Here is a 15,401-nt window from a genome sequence, read left to right as displayed (position 1 = left end):
GTACTATTAATTTTCCTCTTTTCCTATGATCTATCTTTTTACTTTCCCACATCTCAAGAATTCAATTACTTTTAAAATACGAGTCTTTGGGGTTTTTTACAAGTCTGTCTGAAATCAAAAGCTTTGGAGAAGCTGAAAGATAACATAAGTCTGAGATTTTTTTCTTTCCAGGCTTCTTCCCCACAGCTTTGAACAATGACAGCTCAACCAAAGCCTCCAGAGATATTTCAGTCTAAAGATCTGATCTAGGGCTTCTCTTCCTTAACCTGCCACTTGTGTATTCCTCCTAATTAGATCTATATCAGCATTACAGATTTGCCCACACAGAGCAAGAAAATATTCTCAGTTACATTCAAATATCTACCACTGGAATTTTTTTAAATCCTAACAAAATAAAAAATAAGAATTTAGTTTTTAAAAGGTAACTGCCAAAAAGGTGTGCATTTTTCTGTGCAACATCTGGCAAGGGAATAAGGGAGTCCACGGTCAGAGCAAGAAAAAAAATGTCTTCAAAATAGAAGGAAACAACAACCCGTGCCAAAGACTTAATATCCCTCAAGGTCTCCTGCGTGCTCTCCTCTTCACAGCAAGGACGCCACATCTCAACGAGAAACAGGTACAAGCTCTCTGACTGTCGTCCCCCCCCCCCCCCCCCCCCCCCCCGCCCCGCCCACCCCCCCCCAGCAGAAAGGCTGCACCTGTGTGGAGCCTGAACCGGGCCCTATATAACCCTCCCTGGGCAGCTGAAGAGCAAGCTTGTGGTGGCAGTGAGAAGATGGGGTTGCTTGCAAAGCAGCAGTGCTTGAGCCCCTCAAAGGCCTGGTGAGTGAGGTTTGGGGTGGGGAGCTGGGTCCTTTCCTTGCTGCTCTCTCATTTGGTCCTCTTTTGCTTGTAGGTTGCTGCTCCTGGTTGGCTTTTTGCTGCCCTTAGCCCCTTGTGCTGATGGCCTGGGGGATCAGGATCTCTTAGGTAATGAGGCCTCTCTGGGATGGTAGTGGTGTGGATGTGGGGTTTAGGTTTGCTTGGAACTGCTTCCCCTCTGCCTTGGTGTGGAAGGGGGCTCTGAAGCAAGGGTGGCTAGCTGGAGGGCTTGCATGGTGTTTATCTCCAGGAGGGTGATGGTGGTCTTCCCTCTGCAGAGAGTGTGACCTGTCATAGGGATGGGATGGAAGTTAAGTTTTCCAGAGAGCTTGGAAACTACTCCTGGCATGTGTGTGTTGTTGGTATGTATTGCTACTGCCCTGGCCCTTTCTGCTGTAGCCTGAAAGCAGGTGCCTGCCTGCATGGCTAATCTTCCCCACTTTCCTTAGGTGTAAGTGGTGAAGAGATTGTGTCCTGTGACCACACTGTGGATTATGAGAGGCTGTTGCTCAGTGTCCTGTTTGTCAACTGCACTAGCCTGGAGGTAAAGGGAAGCTGCTGTGGTGGAGTGTGGGATTCTTTTTTTCCTGGCCAGGACTGGGTTTAATAAAGTTTCTAGTTTTAAATTTCTTCAAGAGTGGGAATACTTATACTTTTGACAACTTAAAACTCTTCCATAAGAGCAGCTCATGCCAGAAACTGGAAAAAAATTACCAGGCAACTTGTTATTTTAATTTTAGATTAAAACCCCTCATAAATGTGTTCTTCTGTAAAGGAATTGAAGTAGTTTAAAGGGTATCTTGTAGGGAGGTGGACCAGGTTCAAGAGTTTCAGAGCACTACTCTATTTGTGCTTATAGTGATAGAGTAATTAAAAACACATGCTATTCATAGCTCTTGAGAGAGAATAATAAGTGGGAGGCCGAAACAAACTAGCCTCAAAAACAGAGGCTTGCTTTTAAGCATTTGAAATACCATGAGACTCTTGGTTTTGGCATTTAACTTGTTTCTTGAGCAGCTGACTCTGGCACTACAACATGCTAGTCCTTGAAACTTTCTTCTTGATCTCTGCAGTTCTCTCAGTAGTTTCTGCACTTTAACTTTATGACCCCACACTTTCCTAGACAACTTATCCTTTTCCATAGAGATTTTTAAGTAACAATTTGTCTTGTCCTTGCACTGGTACAAACAACAAAAACAACTATGAAGTTTGATTTTAGTCTCAATGGCTTTTAGTTATCCTCATGCTGTGGTGAGTACTACTGCCTCTTTCTAACTAATATTTCTTGTTTATAGCATGGTCAGCACCAGCTAAGACTGAGGCTGATGGTGAATGACACAATGGGAGAGGAGAAGAACGTAACCTACAGCACTCACTGTGATAGAGTTCATGCAGATGAAGTCATTACTCCTTTCTTTGCCGGTGAAACAAACTGCACAAAAGACTTCATGGCAGTAAGTAGAGGAATAGGAGAGCTATAGATCCTGCTTAGAGGCTCTCAAGGCAGGATGACTGTCTCCTGGAACTGTGTGGTTGGGATCTGGAGAAAGCTGAGGAGAGTTCCAGTCAGCTTCAAGGATGTCTGTTGGCTGCATGTCCATCTTGGCATGACCACTAGCTCTTTGAAGAGCTAGTTTGCAAATGGTCACTAATGATGCACCCAGTCTGGCTCCAGGGGAAACTGGGATGCTGGTTCCAGCTGTCTGCTTTGGGAAAACTATAGTATAGATTTTTTCTTAAAGCTGTAGGGTTGTGACCACTCCATGTTCCTGTGGTCTAACCCTTGTACTGTGTTTCAGGTTACTTTCCCAAGACTCATTCCAGGCTTCAATGATGAGCATATGGTACGTGTGTCCTGTCTTGCAAAGGGAGGGTGAGGGAGTGCCTGGGTTTTGAACCTAGACTGAGCTTGATGTCTCCAAGCTGGAGTAGTTCCCTCTCTGGGGTACTTCTTGTTGGGAAGCCTAAATATATGCTATTGATATAGGGAGCTTGAATGTAAAACCTGTGAGGTGGCAGCCCTGCAGGGTGAAGAACTCTGTAATGCGTTGCTGCTTCTGCGTAGCTGTGCCTTCCCTTCCTAAGCAAGGATATCTCCTGCTTTGCAGGTTCCAGCAAATCCAATGACCTGGACTCTGGTGGTTGATGATGGAACTAGAATACATCAGCTGAGCCTTGGGCAAGCTGTGCAGCAAGGCTATAGCTTTCTAGCTGATGGCCACAATCTGATCTTTCAGGTGGCCTTTGCTGCCACTGGAGTTGTCTCCTACAAGGTAGGTGAAGAAGTTGGCACTGAGAAGACTATGCTGTTTTAACTGAGGCTAGGTATCTCTGTCCTTAAGACTTGTGGAAAGCACTTGCAGGTCATGGCCAGAGCTGAGGCAATGCTGTGCCTAGCTGGTGTGTGCAAAGCTGTTTGACTTTGTAGCTGTCATTCTACTGCCCAGCCCTATAAAATGGGGAAGCACAGCAAGCACCTCAGCAGCACAACTGGTGGGCATCTACATGAGTGGAATTCTAGCTATAGCCTGCCCTGTGAACATCTGACTGGCAGTCTTGTGAGTAGATCCTTTCTGAAAGGGTGTTGACATGGGAAGAATCTGCTGTCGTAAATATGAATAGCAGCAGTCCCAAACCAGACATAGTATATGGCCTTGTGGGGTTGGTCTTGTGATGGATCATGAGCTGAGTATTCTCTAATAGAGGTTTGTATCTTTGTCAGCACAATGACAAGGTGCTCTACACCGTGGCACTCAAGCTCACGTATGGCCCTCCTGAACACAGACTGACTGTGGCGTCAAGAATGCTTTGTGCACCAGGTAATGCACAGAAAAAGACAGAACCTGAACTGCTTCTGCCCTGGGAAAACTGGTGTCATATTTAACAATATGTTGTTGCAGGTCCAGCAATCTGTAATGCAACATACATGACTGTTGCCATCCCAGCCTTCCCAGGGACCCTTATAGCTGTGGGTGTAGAGAGTAAAACCATCCCCACGGACCAGCTTCAGGAACATGGCATTGCTCTGGACACAAAGGGAGGGGTCAAGCTGCATGTTAGCAGGGGAGTCCTGAAGTCCAGGGTGAGTTCTGATCCTCAAGTCGCAGGCGTTAGTGTGATCACAACTCCTTGATGTTTACTAAGAACCAGAGCACAGTAGGTTTGACCTTGACTAAGCATCTGTCAAGTCAGCTATGAGCCATGTGGCTGGCTGAGGGCAGTTGTGACTAGGATGAATGCAAACTGACTTCACTGGAAGGTAACTTGGGTTTCAGGAAGTCTCTTGGCAAATCCAGCTGCAGGTGAAAACATTCCTCTTGGAGTGGTTGGTATTTGGCATGCCTGGAGCAATGCAAATTAACAAACTAGTGGAATGTGAGGAGCACCATGGCCTAGGGGCAAGTGAAACAATTCCAACATATGTATGTGTTAAAATGAGTTCTTGCTACACTACAGGAGGATAACTCTTGTCTTTCAGCTACGTGGGGGGAGCTGCTCAGGGCTTCAGTCCTACTTATCCTCCTTGAAACTCACTTTTCACTTCCATGGAGAGACTGTGGCAATGCTGATGCACCCAGAGTGCCCCTGTGACCAGCATGAACCAATAGGTAAGCATCTGGCTTCTGCAATGTACTCTGCCCACGTGCTGCTCAGATGGTAATCCTTCAGCATGGCTTGTTCTTACACTTCCTTGTGAAGGACTAGTCCATCTCTAGCCAGAACACAATAGTTCTTGGCAGACTGAGCTGTCACTGACTGGTATGATAATTTGTGAACCCCTGTTACAGCTGCTGTATGCACCCCAGATGGGTACATGGATTTTGAAGTCCTTGCTGACCGCACTGTACCACTGCTAGACTTGAATACACTTAGGCTCAGAGATCCTGCATGCCGGCCGGCCTTCAAGTCTCCTTTGAATGACAGGGTTTGGTTTCATGTCCCACTAAATGGATGTGGGACCAGGTATTGGGTAAGTGTGTAGCCAGGACTGATTGAGGGGGCTCAATCCACTGGGAATGCCCTCACTAATGCTGTTACTTCTCCACAGTTTGATGGGGAGAAGATTGTTTATGAGAATGAGGTGAGGGCAGTGTGGGCAGACCTTCCACTGCGTAGGATCTCAAGGGACAGTGAACTCAGGTGTGTCTGGAAACCTCTCCAGGTAGTACTTAGTCCTGGATATCCCATATATGAATGTAAGACTTACCTGCTCCTTTCTTGTTACAGGCTAACAGTCCTCTGCTCCTTCAGTAATGGTGATGCCTCCCTCACTATAAGGGTAGACAACCTTCCTCCTCCAGGTTCTTCAGTGAACAAAGGACCCCTTTCCTTGGTTCTGCTAAGCTACCCAGGTAATGCTGACTCTGGGCTTGGGTGGCTGGGAAGCAACTGGAGCTAGTGATGGGATAGGTGTATGAATGAACTGTTCTGATGCATGGACTGTTAATGACCTGATGTGCTTCTTTCCCTCTCACTTGTGCTACTTGAGGTAGATGTCCTAAATCTGTGACTCTAGGACAAACTGCAGCTGGTGGACCAGCTGGTGTTGAAGAGCTCCAGACTGGAGTTCTTCAGGACTCTTGCACACTGACTTATCTAACAATGCTTTGATTCTTGCAGAGGACTCATACAGACAGCCATACCGTGACGATCAGTACCCAATAGTAAGGTACCTACGGCAGCCTATCTTCCTGGAAGTTCAGGTCCTGAATCGCAATGATCCCAACCTCCATCTGGTATTGGATGACTGTTGGGCAACAGCTTCACAAGATCCAAGCTCACTTCCTCAGTGGAATATTGTTGTTGATGGGTGAGTGCTCTACCAGAGAAATGGAAGCACTTTGGCAATGAGTGGGAGGATTCCCTAATTCTCCCATGCCCCTGCCTTTAGGAACAGAGACCCAAGTACAAGGGGCTCTCCATTTGAGGTGGTCTTCCAGGTGCTGTCCTGGTATGCTGGAACTTGTAGGAAGATAGCAGCGTCTCTGCCTTGAACTTTAGCCTGTTGCTTAAAAAAAACCCCACACACCCCAAACCTTCTCTACCCTGATGTTCTGACTTGCTTCTTACCTATTGGCAGGTGCGAGTATGACCTGGACAGCTATAGGACTGTGTTTCATCCTGTGGGGCACAGCGTCAGCTATGCTAACTATCGCCAAAGGCTGGAAGTGAAGACTTTTGCCTTTGTCTCTGGTGACAAAGCCCTCCCTGGCCTAGTAGGTGACATTCTCCTACTTAGAGCAGTAAGTAGGAGCAGTTATTGTCTCAAAATGAATGGACCCATCATTTTCTGTCCTAGGTATACTTCCATTGCAGTGTTCTGATCTGTGACCGTTTTCAACCAGACTCCCCTTTGTGTATGACAAGATGCCCTAGGCCATCTAGAAGCAAGCGAGGTAATGTCTAAGCAGATGTTGGGTTGTACTGATCCAAGACAACCCACTGTACTATGGGGCTCACTGCTACTACGTTACTGTTGTAGAGAGTGGGATGTCAGCTGTGAACTCTGCCGTGGTGAGCTTGCAGGGTCCTGTCCTCCTTGTGCCGGAAGGATGGTCTGCAACCCAAGGTACTAAGCCAGCATGGTGCTAAGGTATGTTGCTTAGGTTTAGTGAAGAGCTGTCTCCACAAACTATCTTTCTGCTTGCTTTGTAGGGAGCACTTTCTTGAGCGAGGAGACATGGGTTGGCATTACAATGACTGCTTTTAGTGTGCTCTCTCTGGTGGCCACAATGCTACTATTTTTGGCTTTTCTTAAATGTCTTAAGAGAAGAGCATCCATGGTAAATGTGGTATGTTAATGTATCTTTTACAAATAAATTTTGAGCAGAAATGTAACTGGAGTCTTCTGGATGAGTCGTTGCTGTGTAGCATTTGAGGAACTAGACTGGACAAAGATGGATGTCTGTCTTGCTGAGCAGTGGCACTGCTCTTGGTGTCTTTGGTCAGGTTGCTCTACCTGTAACTGGAGCTTTAAAACTCAAGCTTTTTGGGTAAGACTCAAGTGGCGATGGCAGCTTCCACTATACTGGATGGTTTCTTCACCTCCTTGGTTCACATCATGGGGTGACTGACAGGGTACTAATTACATCTTTTTTCCTAATACTATGAGAACTGGCTGCTTACAAGATTCCACAGAGTTCTCCTGCCTTCTCCTAGGACTGTAGAAGTGGATTTAACTGAAGTAAAATATTAGTTTAAGGCAAAGTAGTGCTCCTTAATGCTGTGCAGTTAACCTGTGGTATTTAGGGCTAATGTTGGTAGCTCAGTATCATCTAGACCCTTTACAGTAGTAACCAAGTACTTGGTATATATTTACTACTAGTTTAGCTGGGGCTATACAAAAGCCTGCAGAATCAAAGCCCAAATGTGAATTGTACTTCATGCTAGTCACCTAGATAACAAAACGAAAATTCTATGTTCAGTCTGGGATGAACATAAGGCTGTAACAGGGCAAATGGTAGCTGCTCAGTGAACATTTTGTGGCACTTGCATATCTTACTGTACTTCTACCTGTTTCAGGTAGTACCTTAGCTCTCTAATTGCTAAAGATCTGCCTGCAGCAGTAGTCAATGCTACATTACCTTTACTGTGAAGAGCAGAGTCAGTCATAATTTCACTTGGTTCTGGCTTGTTGTAATCAACTCTCTGCCCTGCAGGGGTAAGGAGTGCAATGTGTAGGCTGTAGCCTGTAACCAGCATAAAGCTTACTGCTAGTGAAGGTGGAAATGTGTCGACTGGCTAGAAAAGACAAGCAAGTCTCTTACGGAGTCTTCTAAAGACCAAAACAGCTGCCATGTTAACGAGTGGTGTCAGTTGATGTCAATTTGTCAAGTTTCTGGATTTAAAAACTGCACATATGCATGGCTCTGCTGTTTTTCTTAAAACATGTTCAGGAAGTGCCCTCTGGCACAGGCTGGAGTGCTCTAGCCCACACAGAGGCTTGGAGACCTCCAGTTGCCGGAAACTCAAGATGGTTTTCAATGTATAAAATGAACTTCCACATAAAGGAAACTTGAGGGATACATTGAGGTGGTTACAGAGGAGCTGGCTGATACAGATGGGGTATATGCTGTGCTATCTGTATAGCTTTAGGTATGCTGTTTCCAACAGCAGCAAAACCCTCTGAAGCAGTGATACTTTATTTGGTTTCATGCTTTCCTGCTACAGGCAGGGAGGACTAAATGTGATGGAATAAACTATCCTAGGATAAATTAACTTTATGTACTTGTATCTCTAGGACTAGAAAGTGACCATGTAAAAGTAGTCCCTTAATCTGCTTATTTTGTGCCTTCAAATGGGTTTCAGTGCCCTAGCTCTGTTCCTGAGGAGCTGAAGATTGTGTAATACCCATTCCAAGTTCACTGGCTGATTCTTTTAACTACAGGAGTCAAAGATCACAAGCTTTTTGGCTGAATGAAGCTCAGCAGTAGTATGTTAAACCCCTGGCTGTTCAGCTGTGGTCTGGGTCTGCCCTTCTGCACTGCTGGATTAAAAGCCTTGTTCCCCTTTGCTCTGGCATCAGTGTGCTGCTGTTGAGCACAGCTGCCCTCCCCACTGGCCATTCTTCCCTTGCATTAGACTGTTGTGACTACATCACAGTTACCCCTTAAGCAGAAAACAGCTCACTTGTGGCATGGGCACCTGAAGGAGGTGGACCTGCAACTTGTGATAGCCTGGTCCAGTCCTTTCATACTGAACATCAGCTTTGGGACTTCCAGTTGTCTCACTAACCAGAAGGTGCTTGGCACCTACCCCTCTCTGACTAGGTACTAAGCTCTTAAAAGAAAGAAATCATCTTGTGCTAAAAGTGTGCCAGCTTATTGCTAACTCCTTTCTGCTGCAGTTAGCAGTATTTTCTGTTGTCTGGATGCCTCTACAGGTCTGGTCCTCATTTTCAGACATATAGCTCTTAGCAATGCATCTTGAAAGGCTTTTTTTAATATGCCTTATCTGCTTGTTCAGGTCCCTGTAGACCAATTAGTGGCTTATTTTGGAGGTTCTGACAGCTGATAACAAAACTAAGAACACTTTTCTGAAGTAGAAATACCTCACCCTCACCAGAATAGATTGTGTTCTGCTGTCACTTAAACAGCTTAGACATAAGAACAGCTTATAAATAAGGTATCTGTGGTGTAACTATCTGGGTAACAGATAAAGTTTTCCCAACTGGCACAATTAAAGGGAGCGAGAACAATCCCCAATGTTGTCTTGCTCCCTATCTGTAAGCCTTAAAGCCTCCCATAGAGAAAGGCAATGTAACTACTAGAGTCTTTAAGGAATTGGGGAGCCTGTTCATTGGTTATTGGTAAGCAAATAAATGCATTTTAGGTTCAGAGTTTGGAGGTTAAAACTTGGGCTTCTTGAGGTTTTTTTATCTAGTGCTTTTTATTTTGCTAGACTATACTGTATTGCAGCAGTGGTCAGCCAGGAATAATGCAGTGCTTTGAGAAACAACGGTTTAAAAACAAGGATTTACTTAAGAGGTTCATGAATGGGTTTGTTGCTCATTACAAACAAATTATTTCTGGTTCTACTACTCTTAGCCTCTCTGTCATACTACATGAGAAATAATTCAGGCCAATTATGGATTTTTAGAAAACTTCTTTTCACTGGATCCATTTGAGTTTTGCCTTTACTCTTCTTGTGGCTTTCCACTACCTGTCAGGGTAGACAGCATTCAGAGCAGCACTCTTACTCTGTTAATTGTTCGTCTAACATGTATTCCCCCTCCTGCATCTACTTATGAAACTGAGTACTGTTAGTCCTCTTAATATCTCATCACTGAAGATTGGCTTTAATGAGGACTATAATATTGAAATTTCTCAGTGTCTTTGTTCTGAAATCTCCCATTGCTGTGTTACATTCCTGTTGGATTTGCAGCTAACTCTCATTTTGAAATGCTTGTCAAATGCTCTTGTTCACCATGTTGATTCCTTTCCATTGCTGCTTTTAAAAAAAAATCTATGTTGTGCCAACATCTGCAGTATGTACAGCTCTTCCAGCTGTTCTTGTAAATGCAAGCTCTGTGCTACAGCTGGGGATTAAAACCTGGCTTTACTTAAATTGGTTACCAACATGCAGCAATTTGTTTTGAAACATTTCAGGCTGAAAGGGGGTAGACTTAGATATTAGGAAGAAGTTCTTCACTGTGGTGGTGGTGAGGCACTGGTACAGGTTGACCAGAGAAGCTGTGGCTGTCCCCTCCCTGGTAGTGTTCAAGGCCAGGCTGGACGGGGCTTGGAAGAAACCTGATCTAGCGAAAGGTGTCCCTTCCAACCCAAATAATTCTATGATTCTCTAATTATTGCAAAAAAACCCCTACACCAAAACCACAAAACCAACCCACTTTTCTCCTTATTGTGCGATTCAGATAATTAGAAAAGGTCTTTGAGGGAGTATCTCTGAAGCTGGAGCTTGCTTTTTCTGAATGCATCAGGCTAGAAGGATGTTAGGAAAACCACAGCGTGGAACAGACCTTTGCTGCCAGAGCTGATCTTCTGGTGGCTAGAAGATCCATGGCCAATTCATAGGAGCACCAGTAGTATGTAATTTTGGAGCCTCTGAAAACCGAGGGGGAAAAGTGTTTTTTGGAAGGAGAAAAGGGTTGTGAAAGAACTGTCTTGTCTGTAATGCTTCCTTACTGAAGCAAAACAGTTGTGTGGATGCTTGGAAGAGAATCTACTTGTTATACCTATTTTCCTTCCCTCTCTGCTTAAGAGGCACTTAGATTATAAAGAAATAAATGTGTAGTAATGAATAACTTATTAGTTTTTTAATAAGTTCTCTTTGCATTCAAGTCTTCTTAACTTGAATAAAAACTGGGAAGAACTTTTCAATTTATTCATGTGCCAGCAGAGGCTCTAAAGATTTCCCATGTCACCTTCTGGAGTTATTTGCACTACATTCTTTCCTATCATAAAGTCAAACTCTGGGTTACTGTCCACTAAATGGAGCCTAAGACTGTTCTTCATGTAACCTGACACAAAAGGTGTTTGCATTCAGCAGGGCAAGAAATACAGTAATGAGTGTTTTGTTAAAAGGTTAGTGAATGTTTTTTAAAGTGTCACTGTATTTCATTGCAGCTTTCAGTATAGACAAGGACAGCACTATGTAGATGTAATAGAGTCCACTTGAAGTGAGGCAGCTTCAGTCATGCAACTATGCTTTTTATTTTGTATTCTGTACACATTGTCTTACACAGTCAAGGAAATGAAGCATAAAAGCACAATTGCATGTGACAATGAAAAGGGATGAGAGAGCTCTGTTGCACTGAGTGTAACAGGTCAAACACTATCTGACAACTTCGTGTAAGCAGGGACAGCAATCATCACAGGTCCATCTCCATGTTCTCTGGGCATGCAGGGCTTCAGATCAAGTCAATTAGCACGGGGGGGGGGGGTGGGTAGCTGCCCCTATTTCACTTAATAAGCATTATTAATGAGCTGGTTTTAATACAACAGATTTCAGGGTACGCTTCCTAGGTATAGTGTAAATTCCATGCAAGCAGAGTATGGAGGCTTGAACAGGATCACTAGGAAGGCTTTATGCTGTTGCTAATCACAGTTACAGTGTCAACAGAAGTACAATGAAACTCTGAATTTCATGTTGGAGCTATTTGCAAGTCACTCTTACTGTCAGCCTGATAGGGATTAGAGTTGAAATGATTACTTAGGCTATTGTCTAGCAAACCAGCTACTACACTTAAGTCCTGTTGACTTAGCACTTGGAATATGAAGCATTTCTGCAAAAGCTATGAAAGTGGTGCTTAATCAAAAGGGTTTGCACACTGTACTTAACTGTATGGGCTTTCAGCTCTTCTGAGCCAAAAAAATGCTGATATTCCCCCTCCCCTCCATCTTTCTCCTTTTTCCTAAGTGTGGGAAAAGATCAGTGTGTGTTCAGGCAGGGAATTGTTTCCTTGTGTCTCATTGCTGGATAGGGTTTGAACTTCCACTCCAGGACATGTGAAATTCACTAAATAACATTACATTGGCTGTCATGTGAGTGCTCTGTAAAGGAGAAATGCTAGCCAACATCCCCATAAATAAAAATGTTTCTCGCATAGCTTACATACATGAATCTGGAGCCTTGCACTAGTGAGGATGTTTAAAATACCTTTTCTTCAAAGGGTGTAGGTAAGAGTTTTACTTTTGCTCTTTGACTTCTATCTTTTGTACTGTTTTTACTAGCTGGGGAGCAGAGACAAAAAGGTTGCATGCAGTGACAGCCATGCAGGTCAAAGGAAAGGTGGTTCTTGCCTGGTTCCTGGCTAATATTGTCTGCTTAGGGAAGACTGTCAGAGACAGCACTAGAGGAGATCCCTCACTAGTCTTTGGGAGGATTAAATTTATGGTTCTCCCACAGTTCAGTTGTGGACACTGCAGGGGAATTTTGAACAAAAGACTCATGTAACATTTAAATCAAGGAAAACATGGGGGTGTTTTCTCCTACTTTGTAAATAATTTACCTTAGAGCCCAGCCACATGCATTCCTTCCCACTTTCTGAGTGCTAGTGTTTCTCAGTTGCCTGCTGAAGTGTGTTAACCATGGAATTTTTAAGCTCATTTTACAAATACAAAGGATTCCTCCACTGTATTCAGGCCTGATGTCCCTCTCTTGGCACCTGTATGGGGGTGCAAAGTGTGAATGATGGTGCAGTAAGAGGAGGCACAGGAGAAGACAATCAATGAACCTGTTGTGTGTGGAGTCAGCATTGAGGTCTCTGCAGCTTGAGCTCAATCATCTGCTTCAGGAACCACAGCAAAGTTGGTTGCTCCAAGTCTCCTTAGAAAGACAGGATGTTTGGGGTCCCCCAGAATGCAGGGATGGGGGCTGCAGGAGTGGCTGCCCATTGAGGCATGTTTATGCCTGAAGTAAGGGCCCGTGAACTAGATCCTTGGGGTTGGGTAGGCTGAGGGCCTAGCTGGGGGCAGTGCCACAGGGCTGAGAGAGGCTCCTGCCATTCCCCTGCTGGGCTGGTGCCATTCTGCAGGAAGCAAAGAGAACAACTGAGACAATGGGGCCCCAGCGCTATATTCCCAACTTCCCGTGCTAGGGACTTCTTAGCTCTGCTGCAGTGTTGGATAATTAAAAAAACAAACAAACAAACACCAAAACCAACCAAACCCAAACCAACCAAAAACAACCAAAAAAACCCCCCAAACCCTATACCCTCATTTGAGGGATAGCCTTGCTGTCTACAGTAAAAACCACCTGGTCTATGCTGACCTAGTGTTATTTCTTCAGTATATTCCTATCAAAAAACATGCTAATGTGGTGATGGCACATCACTGAAAGCAGCTCTTATTAAAAGGATATGGTGAGAAGCTTTAGAATGACAGTGACTGATAAACATGCAAAGGTCAGGGCAGTAGGAGTAAAACTGCTCCATGTTTACTTGCTGGTAACTGAGAAGTCATAGCTGCTGGTGATAATGAATTACATAATGAAAAAAACAAAAAACAAAAAACACCTTAAAATGCAGAAGGAAACCGTTCATGTGGGGCCAGACTCTGAGCCAGAATAAATTCACTCACTTCATTGTCTGCTGAGTTTATTAAGCAATGCCTCCTCCCTTCAGCAAAAGATGCGAATATAAAGGAAATGCATGTGAAAGGCTTAGATCCCTTCGGCTGTGTATCCACATAGGACCTGTGGTCTAAAGCTTTTGAGTGTTGTCAGTTGAGACAGGTGTAAGGATTTTATTGCTCTGTCTTGGAAGTGCCTCCTGAGAAGCTGTTGGAGGCAGCCTTGCCTCAGGGATTGCTGGCTACATGTTTTTGTAATACCTGTTTAATGAATTAATATGCCGTTAAAATAAACGGCTCCTGGAAATCTAAAGAGGTGGAGGTAAAGATCCCCTATGTTACAGAGTACATATAAATAATCATATATATTTTTCTTCATTTACAGTATTGATGTTTGGTTACTTTATAGGAGCAGAAATAAATCAAGCTAATGATGAAGTTTCTAACTTCTAATTTATTAAAATTCAAGTAGGTTGTGTGTTCTAGCAACTGAGTATTCTTGGTAAAGAATTTTGTCTGGCCTTTATGATCTCTTGAAATATAAAAGCACTTTTTAAACAGCTTTAATTTGATCTACCATAAAAAGGCAAACGTTCCTTTGAAATGGGAGCGTGTAGAATCTCTGCTTTTGTTAATTTTTCTGGACGTAAGTGCCTGCTATTACTAGAATGATAGTGTTGTAAAACTAAAGCCCAGTGATTTTGGTTGCCATGTGCAACAGAGGTTTGATTGTCAGAGAATGGATGCTCAGTAGTTGCTACTGTCAAGTTCTTTCCAAATTGGTCAAGATGGCCACATGAAAATTGAGCCACTCACAATCAGGTTGAAAACCTGAGCAATATGCTTCAAGATGTATATTTACTAAAGGCTTGCTGCTAGCTGAGGAAATACCATATAATATGCATATGCACATGATACACTGCTAATGGTAAGGAACTATTCTGTTTTCTTTTTTTTCTTAATGTAGATGGGATCTAACCGTTACACTACAAAGCAACTTTGTGGTTTAGTGACAGCTGCTGTTTAACTTGGGTTTCCATTACTGTCCCCTAACAAGATGTCACGGTTTGAGGCTGGGCCGGCCACTAACGAATGACAGACACTCTCTACTAACCCCTCTCCCCTCCCAAAAGGGAAAAGGAGAGAGAACAAGGGAGAGAGACTTTACTGTTTGGAAAAGAAAACTAAAACAGCTTTAATGGAACAATAACAATAAAAGAAAAGATAAATAATAAGAATAAGGAAAATAATGAAATATATACAATATGTACAAATATATACAAAACCAATACCGAACCCAACTCCCCCCACCCTGATGACAATACGTCACCACCACACCGCAGGGCTGGCACTGGGGCAGTCCCAAGCTGGACTCGGCAGCAGACAGGGATGGGATACAGGAGCTGGACTCAGGCACTGGATTCAGGGATGCACGGATCAGTCCTCCTCAGATGTCGGCCATCGAAGAAGAGAGGAAGAGACGAAGAGCGTGAGACCCTTGTGATCTCTCAGCTTTATACTGAATATGATGTATATGGGATGGAATACTCTGTTGGTAAGGTTTGGGTCACCTGTCCAGTTCGCTCCTCCCTGTAGGTGCGACCCTTTTCACTCCTGGCACCCCAAATGGAGTACAAGATTTAGCAGTGACCTTGGTCGCCATAAGAACGAGTATAAGCAAGGGCCTCTCTGCATCCCATTCCTTGGTACGAACTATAAACACCAGGCCTTATCACTGCTAGAAGCAGTCACTGTCCGGAAAAACATGCTGCTGTTTCAGAAAGTGCTGTTAGTTAGAGGGGACTTAACTGAAAAGTTAAAGCACTAAAACAGAATTAGTTCTGATTCAGCCCAAACCAGGACACAAGATGGTACAGAACTGTGTGTCAGAGTCATTGGGATTAAATCAATCTGGTTACTTTTAAATATACTTGGGAATACTTACTGGGCTTCTTGACAACTGCTGATTCTGGAAAATAAGCAGTTTTGTTGGCTTTAAATTGAAAGAAA

The 15,401-nt window shown here is 43.9% G+C and overlaps 1 protein-coding gene across 1 annotated transcript; it reads left to right on the top strand.

Moving 5' to 3' along the window:
• Positions 1–775: 775 nt before the first annotated feature.
• On the top strand, positions 776–6,662 carry ZP2 (zona pellucida glycoprotein 2). Its single transcript, XM_009949755.2, has 18 exons — positions 776–822; positions 896–969; positions 1,140–1,223; positions 1,311–1,405; positions 2,157–2,315; positions 2,661–2,705; positions 2,970–3,134; positions 3,584–3,680; positions 3,762–3,943; positions 4,340–4,469; positions 4,650–4,831; positions 4,910–5,001; positions 5,089–5,213; positions 5,482–5,671; positions 5,942–6,077; positions 6,161–6,257; positions 6,344–6,430; positions 6,517–6,662. Exons 1-18 carry the CDS (start codon positions 776–778, stop codon positions 6,660–6,662), a joined length of 2,133 nt encoding a protein of 710 aa, XP_009948057.2.
• Positions 6,663–15,401: the final 8,739 nt, after the last annotated feature.

The sequence above is a fragment of the Leptosomus discolor genome, chromosome 14 (assembly GCF_034619465.1).
Source record: "Leptosomus discolor isolate bLepDis1 chromosome 14, bLepDis1.hap2, whole genome shotgun sequence".
Classification (NCBI taxonomy): domain Eukaryota; kingdom Metazoa; phylum Chordata; class Aves; order Leptosomiformes; family Leptosomidae; genus Leptosomus; species Leptosomus discolor.
This window is presented reverse-complemented; position numbering and strand designations above follow the sequence as displayed.

Excerpts from the sequence above, each read along its gene's own strand:
- ZP2 (XM_009949755.2), top strand. The coding sequence starts at position 776 with ATGGGGTTGCTTGCAAAGCAGCAGTGCTTGAGCCCCTCAAAGGCCTG. Across the intron at positions 1,406-2,156 it reads TCAACTGCACTAGCCTGGAG|CATGGTCAGCACCAGCTAAG; the intron begins GTAAAGGGAAGC and ends TCTTGTTTATAG. Across the intron at positions 6,431-6,516 it reads AGGATGGTCTGCAACCCAAG|GGAGCACTTTCTTGAGCGAG; the intron begins GTACTAAGCCAG and ends CTTGCTTTGTAG.